Source organism: Prinia subflava, chromosome Z, assembly GCF_021018805.1.
Source record: "Prinia subflava isolate CZ2003 ecotype Zambia chromosome Z, Cam_Psub_1.2, whole genome shotgun sequence".
Taxonomy (NCBI): domain Eukaryota; kingdom Metazoa; phylum Chordata; class Aves; order Passeriformes; family Cisticolidae; genus Prinia; species Prinia subflava.
The window spans coordinates 75,778,946-75,794,139 of record NC_086283.1 but is presented as its reverse complement, the minus strand read 5'-3'; the positions used below and the strand labels follow the sequence as shown (position 1 = coordinate 75,794,139).

Genomic DNA, 15,194 nt, shown 5'->3' with positions numbered 1-15,194 from the left:
TAAGTACATCTTTTTGTGGATGAAGCAGGTCATTCAGTCTTTAAAAAACAAGCCAACAAAACCCCCTAAACAAACCAAACAAACAATCAAACAATACAACAACAGCTCCCCACAACAACTGCACCCCAATTCTCTCTTCCTGATAAACAGCAGTGCACCAGTTTTCATTTGCTTTCTTACATTCTTTCTCTTTCAGTGGCGAGCTGATTTTTTGGATGGATGGGTACAGATGCCTGTTACTCATGAAACACAAGAAGAATGCCTTGGAATGGCTGTTCTAGATATGATGAGAGTGGCCAAAGAAAAGGACCAAACCCCAATGGCTATTTACAATTCAGTCAGGTGCTTCTGTAATTTGTAATTGTTTCACATATATCTGATGCCTAAAGCTTGTGGTTTTGCACCTTAGTATCTAGGAGAAGGTGTTCAGCTGTTGGCAATTGATATATTCTAATAGTTACATAATTTTATGTGTTATGTAAACTAGAAATTAATGGAAAATTTGTGTCATGATGGCCATTCATTATTTGGAGACATGAATTTGACTCTCTTAGTGAAAAGTAAGGCAGCAAGTTCTTATGTGAGAAAATTTCTTAATTATTTTAGGTGAGACACCTTCTGGATGTAATCATATCCAAGCCCTTGTTCCTGTCAGGGCCAAATTCAAAGTTAGGTGAAGTGACTCAGGGCCTCATCCAGTCAAGTTCTGAAAATGTCCAGATGTGAAGATTTCCCTGTATCTCTGTGCTGCTTTGTCCTGTGCATGACCATGGTCATTGTGAAAGATTTTCTCTGTACCTAACCAGTCTTCTCTGTGATACTGATAATCCTCTCTTGCCCTTTCACATTATTGGAAGACAATTAGAATGCCATAACTGGGCCTTCTTTTTCTCCAGACTGAACAAATCAATCTCCCATATGCCTCTTCTCTCATGTCACGTGCTCCAGTCTCTTAACTGTCTTGGGCAGATCTCTGCTAAACTTTCTTGAGTTTCTCACCTCACTTGGGTGTATCAATCCTATCAGTTTCTACTCCAGCTGAGTTAATCCTGATGTAAGAACTTCAGTGACAACCAACCAGTGTTGTATTCTACCACCTGTATTTTCAGCCAGCAAATCTGTCCTTTATCCATGTAGTTGCCGTGCAGTATCCTCTTCACAATTTCTACGCCAAACAAAGCAATTTTGTAACTTCTGCTGCCTTACCTCAGAACTTCACTAATGAAGGGACATCTTTAGGTTTATGGAAAAGGCATCATATATTTTATGTTGCAATTGAGTGAGGGAAAAAGTGGAAAATGGAAGACAGGGGGCTCTCTTTGAAAGAACATACTACAGATCTAAGAAAGGGTCTTTGTTATCCTATGGTTGAAATAATAACAGTGCATTTAGAGGGAAAGGTGTTTTCAGTGTTGACTTGTTTAGCACAGAACTAATTTTCTTTGCTGGATTTAATGGATAAAATCAGTAGCTTTTTTGTCTGGTTATGTATTCACAGCTACAAAATGTTTTTACCTAAGTGTGTGCGAGCAAAAATCCAAGACTATCACATTTTGACACGAAAAAGAATAAGATACAGGTTCCGCAAATTTATACAACAGTTTGGCCAATGCAAAGCTACTGCCAGAAACTTGAAACTTAAGTATCTCATAAATCTGGAAACCCTTCAGCCTGCCTTCTATTCAGAGGTTTTTGAAGTAAAAGAACCTGGTGGAGGTCCTTCTGGAGAGGAAAGTTTTGCAACTGTTGTAATAACTGGAAATGGTGGAATTCAGTGTTCAAGGGGGAAACTTAAAGACTGCGATACACTTGGAGAGCAGGTAATTCTAAAAAATTATTTTAATACCTGTACAGTTTGTAATGGAACAAAGCTAGTAAGCTTGTTTTAGAAGTTCTGATTTACCTCAAGAAAATTTGATAGGCAAATTTTACTTCACAATGATACAATTTCCATATTGCTGAGGATCACAGAAATATATTGACTTAAACACTGTAAGATTTTAAAATTAGATTTTATTGAAATACTAGAAAAAAATTGTGTAATACTTCTCTACTTGACATATAAAAAATGTGGAAATGTAATGACTATTCCCCCAGGTGTAGATGAAATGCAGAAATCCCCCAAATTCTCTTTGAAAGCAGGGATCTGAGGACACCAAACAACAGGCAAATGCCCCTATACCTTTTTCCTACTGCAGTTAGACACCTACCAGTGTCTCAGTTAGGAAATTAAAATTACATCGGTTACTATATGGACTGTGGAGTCCATATAGTCTTTGTTCAGGAATTGTGTGCTTAATGGTTCCTATAAGTAATCACGTACTGCTGCATTTTTATTTATTGGTATTATTTTGTGTGTATGAGATTTCCCATCACGACTGTTCGTCATGTTGAGTTTACCAAAGCCTGATAGAAACTCAAAGCAGTGTACATTGGGAGTTTTCCAAAGGTAAAAGTAAAGGCCAAGTGGAGTATGTGTGAGTTTCTCAAAACAATCACATTGGTTTGGTACTTTTGATTCATAAAATACAGCAGACAAGACCAAACTACAAAAAGTTGTATTTTTACAGTGTGCTGTAATAATGTGTAAAAAAGGCTTTATGGTGGTGGTTTTTTTCAATACTTAGTAGAAAGTAAATGTGATTACATGCCCATATTTTTAAAGTGTGATGTTCTTAGAATATTTGTAGATTGACAATTATCTTGTTCATAGTTGTTATGTATCAGCTTTCTGCCTTCCCTAATTTTCCTGTAAGTGCCAGTTACTTTGACATGGGCTATCATAAATGTCAGATTTTGCAATTTGCAGTTTTAGGTGTACAAAATGCATGCATACGAAGCTGTTTGGGCTTGGCAACCAAGCCTTTTGTAAGAGTAGTTTTTGAAGGACTCATATTTTTTATAAAGATTGCCAAATTATTTTTTGACAATTAAAACTATTATCATTCTATTATTGACAGACACTGCATGTATTTTCACTGGTAAAGAAACTATTTATAAAGTTGGTTTTGAAAACCAATTAATTAATATGGCTGCTTGTAAACATATCTCGTTTCAGTAAACTTTCCTGATGAATCGTCATTTAGATACTGAACTGAAAAATAATTTTTATTTATTTTATATAATGACATATGTGGAGTACATTGTGAAGAAATTTGTTTTGCAAGTTTACATTTTCAACAGTCAGATAAACGAGTAGATAGGACTGAGAGGACAACCTTTTCTTACACTTTTTCTTCATTCCAACTACAGATTTTGCAGCTTGTATCACTCCAAATGAACTCATGACATTTTGGATTGTTAACAGGCTTTCTAAACCTGTTTAATCAGAATGCCAATAATAAGCTCACAGAAAACCAACCAACCAAAAAACCCCTTAAAGACCTTAAAACTAACAACCAAAAAATGTTTTAAAAATTAATCAAAATGTTCACTGTTCACAAAATACTGCAGAGTGAAGAAATATCTACAATTATAAAAACCCAAACCCATAAGTGAATATTTCTGTTTATGGTTCCTGGATCTCTGTCTGTTTTTTAATTCATGCTCCTAGTTATGATTCCGTAAAGAAAAACATCCTTCATTTGCTTGTAATGGCATGTTTAAGGTTTTATAATCGTCTTTGTTGATGACTTACAAGTTCAGAGTTGCAGGAGTACCAATGCTGCAAATAGGTGAGGTTTTTTAATTGCCATTTATGTTATTACTGAAATTATATAATATTTGTTGCAGGATTTGCAGACATACTGTGATTTTCCTGATATCATTGATGTCAGCATTAAACAAGCGAGCCAAGAAGGCTCCAGTGAGAGAAGAATTGTCACCATTCACAAACAAGACAGCAAGAATCTGGTCTGTTTACTTTGGTTGCTGTTCTTTCAAATAGATATTGCTATGAGCAGGCTGTGTGATTGTTGTACACATAGTATTGTATAGTCCATGACCACGTTAATTAAGCATGAGATAAAACTAAACACATATCAGCAGTATAAGGGATGTATCAGAACACTGAAGGTCTTCTGCGTTCAAAGCTATGTGCTTAGAATGAAATAGAAATCGATATGTATATCTGAGGAAAATTTCTGGTACACAGATTGGTTCTTTTTTTTATTAGTCTTAAACCTGAGGCCAAGGTTTCAGTTCTCAAGTGTGCTGTTTCCATGGTGCCCTGATAAGCTGTCTGCTAGAGATCAACACATTGAAAAAGACTTCAAAATGCTCTGAAGAATGATGATACAAAAATAAGGATCAGGAGAAAATTAATGTTACTGCTTTTACTGTGTACAATTCTTTGAAGAAGATCTTAAGAAAGTATTTTATACACAACTGTAAAATTATTTTTACTTAAACTGCAACCTTGGACTTGAGTCAGGTTTTCCAGCAGGTATAACTGTCTCAGAGTTGTGGGGTGGGCTGACCCTGGCTGGGCACCAGGTGCCCACCAAGGCTGCTTTAATCACTCCCCTCTTCAGCTGAACAGGGGAGAGAAAATATAATGAAAGGCTTGTGGGTCAAGATAAGGATAGATATCACTCACCTATTAACTGTCACGGACAAAACAGAATTGACTCAAGGAGATTAATTGAATTTGTTGCCAATCAAATCAGAGTAGAGAAAAAAAATCTTAGAAACATTGTCCCATCACCCCTTCCTTCTTTGTGGGCCAATTTTATTCCTTATTCTCTACCTCCTTCCCCTCAGCAGTGCAGAGGACTGGGAATGGAAGTGTGGTCAGTTCATCACATGTTGTCTTTACCTCTCAGTCTCCCTCAACTCATCCCCTGCTCCAGCAAGGGATCCCTCCCATGGTGGATGGTCCTCCATGAACTTCTCCAATGCAAATTGTTTCCACAGGCTGCAGTTCTTCATGAACTGCTCCCGTGTTGTCCCTTCCACAAAGTGCAGTTCTCCTGGATCAGACTGCTCCACAGCTCCAAAGTGGCCCATGGGGTCACAAGTCCTTCCAACTATGTGTTTTGGTGTAGGCTTCCCATGGGGTCACAACCTCCTTGAGGTACATCCCCCTTCTGCCACATGAGGTTCTCCACAGGCTGCAGGGGGATCTCTGCTGCACCACGGACCTCCATGAGCTGCAGAGGTACATCTGCCTCACCATGGGCTGCACCGTGGGCTGCAGTTGTTTGCAGGTCCTCTTAAAAAGAAGTTTGAAGACTCCAAATTCTTGACACTTCTTCAAAAACACCAGCTTTTTTTACTGCTCTTTAGCAAAGAACTCACCAAATAATTGTGATCAGCTACTAGGTACGGCTCCAGTGTCGCAAGCAAACACATACTGTTCTGTTCAATTACACTACTGAATGAAATCCAGGATGACTCAGAAAATGCTTCTCTATTTTTGTTTTATTTGGAGCAATAAATGTTGTTGCAGATGAATTTAATTTTGCCCTGCTTTTACCTGTTAATCATACTGAGCATAAGACCTTTTTCACACTCATTTTCCTTTGACCACACTACTTTTCTTCCTGCTCCTATCCAGCATACCTGTCTTCATAGTAGTAAAAGGTCATCTATCTATGATCCAGCTCAGGATGCCAGTTTCTGCTGACTAGTAGTTAAGTTTTTAGGCAGGTGCTTTCCTTGAGGTTCTTCTTTTTACTTGCAGGCAGACATATAAATCCTTGATAAGTGAAGGCTTTCCTTTAAGGAAGAGAACAACACTGTATTGGCAGTGCAGTCTGCATGCTGAGTTCTATCTATTCATTTTTCCCTTTCAAATGCTCTTTCATATTGGCATTCCTCTGCTCTTTCATCTATTTAGACTAAGGGGGGAATGTTTCATGGCAGATTTCATAGAATCATGGAATGATTGGAGTTGGGAGGGACCTTAAAGATCATCTGGTTCCAATGCCCCTGCTATGGGCCGGCTGGGACACGGTCTTGTGTTAACAAAGTGCAGATTGCTCAAAAGCCTGTTCCAGGGATAAGGCATCCACAACTTCTGTTTGGTTTGGATTTGATTTTGAACACTGAAGGTTACTATCGAGTTTTGAAAGATAACAAGAAGGTAGAACGTACAAACATCAGTTAGAAACTGCTTTTATTCATGTCTTTAAAGTGTGCATATATGCGTATCTTTTATAGCATTAGCATATCCAGGAATTTTTTATTGCCTATTAAAAATTGAAATTTTCTCTCCCTCCCTGCCCTGCATTGTTTTCTGGCAATTGAACAGGAGGCTGAATTTCAGTCATTAAGAGAAGCTCTCTCCTTTGTATCATTAATTGATGGATATTACAGATTAACAGCGGATGCCCATCATTATCTTTGTAAAGAAGTAGCACCACCATCAGTCCTTGAAAATATCCAAAGCAACTGTCATGGGCCAATTTTGTAAGTATATTATTTTTGGAAGATGACCTTTAGTTGTCTCTGAACTGTGGTAGGCATCTTAAAATGTTTTTTTTATTGCATTTATGTAACATAAAATGCTTTATATTTTTCCTCTTATTTTTCATTTTGTAAAATACAGTGCCTTCTTGACTTGTTATAAAAGTTAAATGGAAAGATAATTCCTTGATATGGATAGAAATAGTGAGTTAGCAAGGCTTTTTAAGAGGAAATTCATTCTTATAATAACAAATGTTGTTTTATATGAGCTCTTCTTTTTTGTTAGCTATTTTCCTGGTTAAGCACACCTTTCTCACCCACAGAAATGTTTTGCTAATTTAAGCTTATTTGTTGGGCAATTTTATTATAGATTCTTTCATAATGCATGTTGAAAATCATATCATAAGCTGTGGGGAATATACTTTTTTAGCCCTTAACATTTCTTATTGGACAAATAATTGTGACAATTTAGTACCAAAAATTTTTAATATACTGCTCTCTACGTAAGCAACCACCCTATGTATTGGAAAATAAAGAGCAAAGAGAACAACTTCAGGAAAAATGTGCAAAATTGAAAGTTTTAATTGTTGTTCTATAACGTATTTGCTAATATTGCTCATTGTTCGACCTCTTATTTTGCTGAATTTTGCAGTTAAGTGATATCAAATATTTTCTTTTTACTGTAGCATGGACTTTGCTATCAGTAAATTGAAGAAAGCGGGTAATCAGACTGGTTTCTACGTCCTTCGCTGCAGTCCTAAAGATTTTAAAAAATACTTCCTTACCTTTGCTATAGAGGTTTGTATTCTGTTTTAGTGCCTATTTAATTTTTGTTGTGATATAGCAATGAGCCTGAGATCTTCAGTAAATGAGTCTGAGTTTTCCCTCCAGAGTGTTTGTCTGATATGTATATTCTATAGCTGCTTTTGTCAGACAGGCTAACTTTCATGGCCTTGTGAGAAACATCAGAGTTGGTACAGAATTGCTAATGCACATACCACTTGCCTTGGAGACCAAGACAGGGAAGAGAGCTTGAGTTCTGGAGATAGTGACATGGATCTTGGGACTGTGGTAAATGTTTGGGATATGGAGCAATTTGATGGGTTTTCTGGGTTTTTTTGAAGTTTGGGGGTTTTCAGTTGAGTTTTTTCCCTGGGTTTTCTACATACCTCGTCCCCCCCTCACAAGCAGGGCTTCATTAGATTGAGTGTACAGCCTTTGATGATCTGAGAGTGCCTCCTTCACAGGTTCCTCTGTATTTGGGTCCTGTCCCCACCCCCAGTGCTGGGCCAGCCATATTATTTGGCTGCTGTTACATGAACTCAAATCTCCTGGGTATATCTGATGTTAGCTAGAGAGAAGGCCACCCTGGAAATGCATATGGTTCTCATGAAGCCAGAGAACCAGATGTACCTCTTCTCTCTAACATTGTAGCTAGTGATAATATAATGCTAGTAATAATATAATATTGCTGTTAAATAATTGCATGATCTTGTTTCAATGATAAATTGCTCTTTAATTACATTAGCAGAGCTACCCTTTGCGTTTTTAGCTAGGGAAGGTAATACATGAATTTTCTTGGTGGTGTACAGCAGGCTAGCAAGTTTGTTAAGGTTGTCAGAGATAGGTATCTCTCTGAAAATGACCAAGTTTTGCTGATGTGTGAATGGAGAAATGTTATGTCCAGTCAATGAAGTATGTTTGGTAGGGAATTTTGTAGATGAAGAAATCAGTTCCTGAACCAGCTTAGAGAGGCAAAGTTGACAGTCAAGCTTGTGAGAGAAGACTGCTGTTGTCTTTAAGTGACTTTGCTGCAACTTTTTTTCTTCTCCTGAGTCTTGTGCAGGTCATTGAAAGGCTTTTTATATTCAGAATTTATTGGAACATTTGCTGCAATATTGAGATACAGGACCACAAAAGCACTATTAAGAGCTCATCTTGTTTAAAAATGTTTAATGCTGTCTTTTCAAGAGTCATTGTGAAAATAATTCAGTGCATATTAAAAATATGTATTAGGAAGTAATTTTTTAGAACTGTGTGGGATATGACAGGAAAGCAGAACTACAGCTGAGATCTCCAAGTGCCTGCCAAACAATCATGGAGTATAAGCATTAGGGCTACTGCTTCCAACACATTTTTGTTTTGATGTAACCCAATGTCAGGGTGAATAAGCTTTCATTAATAGCTCTGAAGGATTTTTCCTAGGGATCTGTTTTCTCAGCTCCATCTTTTCTGACTTCATTAATGTTTGTTTTTCTCTAGCATCAACATGTTGCAGTGATGGGAGTAGAGTCATCTTTTCTCAGAATCAATGTTACATAGCGAGAACAAAATAACAAGTTATGATCATATTTTCCTGAAGCATCCTTTCTTTAATTAGTAGAGTGCTATACTTTTAAATTCACTTTCAAATATTAAATATTAATAAATTTCATTTCAATGGAAAATTTTTTTGCAGCGTGACAATACCACAGATTATAAGCACTGCTTAATTACAAAGAACGAGAATGGAGAATATAATCTTAGTGGAACCAAGAGAAGTTTTAGTAATCTTAAGGATCTCTTGACCTGTTACCAGACAGAAACTGTCCGTTCAGACAGCATAATTTTCCAGTTCATCAAATGCTGTCCTCCAAAACCAAAAGGTAAGAGACAAATTATTTCTAAGCAGTAAGTTTTCTAACATCTAGATTAAAGCCTTAAAAGTAAGTTAATGTTAAATGACTCTCAGGTAGATGTGTGATATAAAACTAGGAGGAACTGTTGGTACCTTTGAAGGCATGGAGGTCCTTTGAAGAGACCTCAGCAAATTGGAGAACAGGGCAATCACCAACCATATGAAGTTTAACAAGGAAAATGTCAGATTCTGCATCTGGGGTGGGCCAACCCCAGATGTACAGACAGACTGGGGAATGAGATGCTGGAGAGCAGCGCCATGGAAAGGGACCTGGAGGCCCTGTTCAGTGGCAGGTTGAACAGGAATGAGTCATCAGTGCCCTGGGGCCAGGAGGGCCAACCGTGTCCTGGGGTGCATCAGGCACAGCACGGCCAGCCAGGCAAGGGAGGGATTGTCCTGCTCTGCTCTGACCTGGGGCAGCCTCACCTCCAGTGTTGGGGGCAGCTCTGGGTGCCACAATGTAAGAGAGATATAAAACTGTTGGAGAGTGTCCAAAGGAGGGCCATGAGGATGGTGAAGAGTTTGGAAGGGAAGCTGTTTGAGGAGTGACTGATCACTTGTTCTGTTCAGCCTAGAGAAGAGGAGACTGAGGAGAGACCTCCTCAGGTAAAACTTCCTTATGAGGGGAACAGCAGGGGCAGACACTGATCCCTTATTCTGTGGTGACAGTGACAGAATCCAAAGGAATGGCCTGAAGTTGTGTCAGGGGAGGTTTAGGTTGGATATTATAAAAGCTTTTTCACCCAGAAGGTGGCTGAGTACTGGAAGAGGGTCCCCAGGGCAGTGATCACAGCACCGACCTAGGAGAGTTTAGGAGGTGTTCGGACAATGCTCTCAGACACGTGGTGTGACTCTTGGGGGTGGTCTTGTGCAGGGCCAGGAGTTAGACTTGATAATCCTTGTGGGTCCCCTCCAACTCAGAATATTCTGTGATATATTTGTGTGGGTTTTCTAAAATTTCATTGACCTGTTTATTCATCTTCTTAGTCATAGTTCTGAATTCCAGTGTCTGCCAAATTTTAATTTGGTATAAGATAGTCTTCCAGAAGTAATCATGGTAGCTAGTTTCATGATTAGAAGCAAAACTGATTTCTTAATTGCAGTGGATTTCTTCTTATGTCAAGTGTTTTCATGTCTTGAGGAGGAAAGACCTACTAAATGGATTATTTATCACTGAAAATTCTTCCATAGACAACAGAACCAACAATGTCAGTGAATTACTGCCATTGTTGATCTTAGCTGAGTTATGCCAAGTCTGCAGTGTGATTTCAGCTCTTTTTTAACACAGAAAAAATACACATGGGAGAGAGCTCCTGCCTGAGGAGTCGACTTTTCTTGAACTTGTATTTAATTTTTTTGTCTTTGATAGTCATATCTTTCTCCTTTAGGAACTCTTCAAATATCTGTTCTTCCATGTAGTACTCTGTACAGTTAATATTAGTCTTTGTCTCTATCAAAGTTCCTATTTAAAGACAGACTTGCCAGAACAGACTATATATTACATAACTTTTACTTCTCTCAAATTTGATTGAAAATAGTCAATGGATTCAAAACCTTAGAAAAAATGTAACAAGTAACTACACATGCACATTATAGAGAATAATTTTGTAACATTAATCCATTGAAATCAAAAAAATATGTATATATCAGAATGATAAATTATTGAACAAATATAATCATGGATGTGAGCAGATACCCACAAAGACATACTTTTCAGATTTAGTTTTAGTATCAGATTTGCTCTACCTTTTATTATAAAAGAGGGTAATTTCCATCCTCTTTTCCATCATCAATTGTTATAACAAATGGTGCAGCAATTAAAATGTGAAAGGAAGTATGGATATTTTCAGAATGTTTGTCAAAAGTACGAATACCTAAAAACAAAATTCATGTGAACCTAGATGATTTTGCTGATTAGAAAATATAAGACTTTGATTTAAATTAAATACTCTGTGGCTTTTTAAATACTGAATCTCAGTGTGATATCTTTCTGTGTTGAATTAGGAGCCTCTCATTAATAATCCTTCTGAAATTATATTGTTTTAGTTTTATATTTTACAAATTTACTTTGGTTTTCCTTTCCCTCTTTCTTCTCCCAGATAAATCAAATCTGCTAGTCTTCAGAAGCAATAGTGTTTCTGACGTACCTTCATCACCTACGCTACAGAGACACAATAATGTCAATCAGATGGTCTTTCACAAAATCCGTAATGAGGACTTGATATTCGTAAGTCTATTAGTTGCTTTTTTCCACTGCAGATGTTGGGTTTAATATGCAGCAAGTTTTATAAACCTCAGGTTTATAAACCTGTGTTTAAAAGAATCTTATTGGAGCTAGGAGATTTTGGTGTAATCTTTCCTTAGAGTTACAGGAAAGAATTTGTTTTATTTTCCAGTAATGCAGATAACTGTTTTTATAATTAAGAAGCATTCTTTTGACTGCAATAACAGTTATTTTGTTCTAGAGATGACTAGATGTATATATATGTTTAATGGAATTAAAGGAATTATAAGCAATTGTACTAAATGTATATACATGTTTAATGGAATTGCTTCCTCTCTGGTTCTTGCAGCAAATTATTTTCTGGGATCCCTGAGTAGCCAATAAAAACAAGAAAAAATTATGATGTTTCTGATATAGTTGCTTCCTTTCCTTCTCAGCTGGACTCTGCAGCCAGCACAACTCTAAAGACTTGCATATGCTTATGCAGGGGTGACTTTTTAAGGTATCTTTTAAAACAGGCAGATATTTTTGATTTTTTTTTCTACCTGTATCCTTCCTTCCTTTTAGGAGGAGAGTCTTGGACAGGGCACTTTCACTAAGATTTTCAAAGGTGTAAGGAAAGAAGTAGGAGACTATGGCCAGCTCCATCAAACTGAAGTTCTTTTAAAGGTGCTGGATAAAGTGCACAGAAATTACTCTGAGGTTAGTGTGGTTGTTGACTGCTATATAAAATTTGTTCATGCTATGTTGAGCATTACTCTTGTTTTTTTGAGCATTGCCCATTTACTTCATAAATGAGTACTTGTTATATGGTAGAGGGTTGTATGTCGAACCAAGCTCATGCTTAGACTTGTGACATTGGGAGTGTGGATTTGAGACTGGCTTTGGGAATTACACCTACGTACTTTATTTCCCCTGTTCCTGCCACCTGTGAGAGAATTCAGAGCTACCCACTGAGAACTGGAGAACGAGAGGAGGGGGTGGTATGGCCACAGGATTTTCTTAAGCAGTAAATTCATTCTTTACAGACAAGGGACCTGCATTTATGGAAAAACACTTTCTCTGATAGACTGTCTTCAGATTTTCCAGTAAAATCAAGTAATCAGAAGTATTCATGTATGAGAAAAACTTGCTGTTCACCCATAATCACTGAGCTTTCTCACTTTTTGAGTGAAGATTTTAGTAGGCCTGAAATGCTTTTGTGCAAAAACTAATAAACTGGTAGTGTAATCAAGCCCAAGACTGTGTATGTCAGAATTTAATTTTAAATATTTTCGCAAGACATAGTAGTGCTTATATTAATGGAACTTTATAAACTGCTTATTGTTTATATGTATAGTTTATTCAATTTTTAATTATCTAGCTATGTTTACAGCAAGCCAAGAAAACCAGTGTGCTATTTACTGAAGTTTTCAATTATTTAAGATAAATCTATATTAAAATATAAATAAAAAAGGAAGAGACATTTCAGATGGCTGGTATTCATAAACAGTATAGGCATACACTTTGAACTATTGAAAACAATTTAAAAAATTATCATTTTGATAACATGGGTAATATATTTGTATTCTAAAGTTAAGTATGAATCTGTTACTAAAAGCTCGAGTATAGAAATAAAACTATAGTCACCTGAAGGAAAATGTTCTCATTTTCACTTCACTTTGTTGAGTGAATAATCAGTACACAAGCAAGTGTAAGTGTAGATGCCACTGAACAGAATAAAAAAATAAAGAAAGCAATAAAAGCATTTGAAACCTTCCTGACAAACTTGGAAAAGGTCTTGCAGTAGTGTATGAATTACTTAATACCTTTTGTGTTTTAACTTAATAATGTGCTACAAAGAAATAAATTGGAAACTCAATAGTGCATTATGGCAGAATAAATTAGAAAGTGAATAGTGTATGATGAATTTGCATTCAGTTTACTTTACCTAGGTAACTGACACTGAAAAAAAAGAAGACTGTTTTTAAAATATTGAGATGTACTCACCCACAGAGAAGAAGAACTTGTTAACCTATCTGGAATGTGTACAACCAGTTATTTAGAAAATTAGGAAAAACCCTCCACAACCAAAACAATGAAGCAAAAACCAACCAAACAAGAAACACCTGCCAAACACATACCACCAACAAACAATATAAAATATGTTACAAAGGGTCTTTGTAAAGAGATAGTTGAAATATTAAAAAATGGTTTTGTAAATTTATTAGAATTTGGGTCTTTGTTTTCACTGATATATTTTCTTTGTTGATCTCTCCCTCCCCTTCCAAAAAGTCCTTTTTTGAAGCAGCAAGTATGATGAGCCAGCTTTCTTACAAACATTTGGTGTTAAATTACGGAGTCTGTGTCTGTGGAGAAGAGAGTAAGTGGAAATTAATTATCTTTTTACCAAAATTTTTACATCTCTGTTAGAGTTTGACATTGTTTTGGGGTAAAAACAGGAAAGAAATGAACAAAACAATGTAAATTCAACACCAATTGGACAGCTAATACGTGTTCACATTGCAGTTGTATTAGTGTTGGTATCTAAGAACTAGTTAATAGTAAAAGTAAAGAAAAGGGAGAAGTAGTTTAAAGTACAGTCAGTGTGAATAGCAACCTCTGTGGATGACTCAGTCATGTCCGTTCTGTCTGAGATCAGTTTTGCCGTGCCTCTGGAATGAGCTTTTGAAGTGCCAGAAAAATTGCAGCCCTACATTGTATCAGGTGGTTAGCTAGAAAGGGAGGTACTGTGCTACCCAGAAAAGTGTTAATTTACTGTGATTAGAAACAGATATTGCTGCCCTTGTCCACATGTGCTGACTTTGTGAGCACAAATATAACTTTGTTTGGTTTAGAGGTCCCATTCTGAAAATAGGAGGTCCTGGTAATTCAACAAACACAGTTTTACTGCTGCGAAATTTTACCAGCAGTAAGTTTTTTTTATTGTCTGCAAAAGTTGAATGACTTTTCAGTTTAGCTTACACCTTTGTGATGACGTATTAATAAGATTTTTTAAGAACACCTGAAAAATACGCTTATACTGTCTTGTAATTAAATCTTAATTTTCAATGGTTGTCATATGCTGATATGTACTGTCTTCAAATATGACTGCTGGATCTTACTTTGACAGGTTTTCTTCTTCATTCAGTCTCTGGGATGAAATGTCAGTTTGCCCAAAACCCTTTTTTTTCTGTGATTAGAAATTGGTATGAAAGAAAGCATTTTATAATAACTGTATGAGCATATTGCGTAGGTGGTTACTTTCAATTAGGGAGAAAGAATTTCCAAAAGAGACAGTGGATTCAGTAATCAGAATTTACCTCTGTAATCAGACATTGCCTCTCTTAGAAGGCTGGAAAAGACCCACCATTATGTTTGGCCAAGAACTTGTGTCAAGACAACCACATGGGATTTTTGTATTTTATTCATTGTACCACACACAGAGACTACATGTAAAATTTCAGGTAGATCAAGTTTATGATTGAAAAAAGATTGTTGAAAGAGGTGTATGGTTACTTATTTCACCTTAAGATTGTAGCTGTCCTGTAGAAATTATTCTCTTTCTGAAGGCAGGAAACTTACTACAGTTTAAGGAGAGGCAGTTACTAAGAAACAGGAAGAGCAGCTGTTACTGATTCTGTGATTTACACACTTGATGTACTAATTCGATAAAAATTGTTTCACATAATTGCAAAAAAAAAAAAAAAGAAAAAGTTTGCTGTCTCTAAAATGAATTTGTTAAAAAACCTGTTTATTTGTTACAGATATGTAATACCAGTAGTTTCCAGTGTGAGTATTTTGCAGCTCAGGGCGAGGGTTCAGTCATGTAATTTGAAATGGTTGTGTTGACAGTGATCAAGATGGTAGTTCTTGTTTCTGGAGTTATTTGCTAGATGGCTGCATGAATGCATATGTCATATACATATACACAGTTTTAGGGAAAATACTTGTCTGTTTTCAAGC

The 15,194-nt window shown here is 36.6% G+C and overlaps 1 protein-coding gene across 8 annotated transcripts in view; it reads left to right on the top strand.

The window, feature by feature from the left end:
- Window positions 1–15,194, top strand: part of JAK2 (Janus kinase 2) — an 89,693-nt gene that overhangs the window by 51,709 nt on the left and 22,790 nt on the right. For all 8 annotated transcript variants that reach the window (XM_063421924.1, XM_063421929.1, XM_063421931.1 and 5 more), the window contains 9 exons: window positions 197–342; window positions 1,499–1,820; window positions 3,733–3,852; window positions 6,194–6,351; window positions 7,035–7,146; window positions 8,807–8,993; window positions 11,125–11,252; window positions 11,817–11,951; window positions 13,524–13,611. In XM_063421924.1, coding sequence (XP_063277994.1) covers window positions 197–342; window positions 1,499–1,820; window positions 3,733–3,852; window positions 6,194–6,351; window positions 7,035–7,146; window positions 8,807–8,993; window positions 11,125–11,252; window positions 11,817–11,951; window positions 13,524–13,611 — 1,396 coding nt within the window. The remainder of the gene's footprint in view (window positions 1–196; window positions 343–1,498; window positions 1,821–3,732; window positions 3,853–6,193; window positions 6,352–7,034; window positions 7,147–8,806; window positions 8,994–11,124; window positions 11,253–11,816; window positions 11,952–13,523; window positions 13,612–15,194) is intronic.